This window comes from Parus major, chromosome 27 (genome assembly GCF_001522545.3).
Source record: "Parus major isolate Abel chromosome 27, Parus_major1.1, whole genome shotgun sequence".
NCBI classification, from domain to species: Eukaryota; Metazoa; Chordata; class Aves; order Passeriformes; family Paridae; genus Parus; species Parus major.
In genome coordinates, this window is record NC_031796.1 from 2,331,993 (window position 1) to 2,333,079 (window position 1,087).

The window sequence follows — 1,087 nt, forward strand, 5'->3', positions numbered from 1 at the left end:
TGATGCGGCCGCTGTGCTTGGGGCCAGAGCCTGCTTGATAGGAGAGCAGCTGTGGGGCTTGGCCTTTCCGCAGCTGGTACCAGAACAAGCCTGTTAAACCGCTGCTCTGATGAAATTTGCAGATGGTCTGGAAGGGGTGTCCCTGCTTCAGCATGACTTGTCCATCATCCTGGGTGACCGTGATCTGCCCCGTGGTGCCTGCAAGAAAGTGATGGTCAGCAGCTGCACAGGGAAGGACTCTGGGAAGCAAAACGCAGTATATGGAAATCCTGTTGAAGAAAGGTCCCTGCCCTGTAGTGGTGTCCTGCGAGTTTTTGGGCAGTAGTTTGGAGCTCTTTGCTCTGCATCAGCCAAAGGTGAGCTGGGTTGTGTTTCTGCTCCTGCTCCTCCTGCTCCCTGGACCAGGGAAGTGCCTGTCATGCCTGAACTTTGTGTGCTGGAGGCAGCACCCCGCCAGCTGCCTGAGGAGCCCATGGAGGCACAGCAGAAAGGTTCATCCTGCTTCCCCATCTCTGTCACCTTTGAGGACTCCTCCTTCCCTGAATACACACAATGGTGAGCTTGGAAATAAGGAGCCCTGGTTGTGTGTCCAGCGCAGAGAGCGCTGGGAGCCTTGGCAGAGCTGTGTGAACCTGGAGGCAGAACGGGACACCCTGTTAATGTCAGTGAAATGAGAGCTGAAAAGTGCCTGGGGCAGGTTTGACAGGACATGGGAATTCATATTGGAAAGAGGGGACAGTGGGTTTGCAGAAGCAGCTGAGATGTCCTGAGGTGACTGCAGGAGGGTCAGAAGAGCCAGGAAGAGGGAGATGGATAGAAGGGGAGAGAAAAGAGAGTAAAGCGGTCTGAGGTTTCTCTTCTCTCTTTTTCCTTTTCTCTTTTCCTTTTCAAATCGAAGATCTTCTTGAGGTAATAAAATAATAATAAAAATAAGAAGGATGCCTTAGGGAAGTGCTGGGACTTACCCAGGAGCTGTCCTAGGAAGAGGGTGAGGATGAGAGAGGCGAGGTGCATGGCGAGAGCACGCTGCGTGTTTGGTGAGTGAGGAAGAGTCAGAGAGCACGGCGCAGTCCCGAGATATGAAGTG

At 53.2% G+C, this 1,087-nt stretch overlaps 1 gene segment (V, D, J or C); it reads right to left on the reverse strand.

Moving 5' to 3' along the window:
- The window catches only part of LOC107215095, an 8,806-nt gene extending 7,725 nt beyond the window's left edge, over nucleotides 1-1,081 (reverse strand). Inside the window, 2 exon segments of the V gene segment in view lie at nucleotides 7-198; nucleotides 966-1,081. Coding sequence covers nucleotides 7-198; nucleotides 966-1,014 — 241 coding nt within the window.
- Between the last annotated feature and the right edge of the window lie 6 nt (nucleotides 1,082-1,087).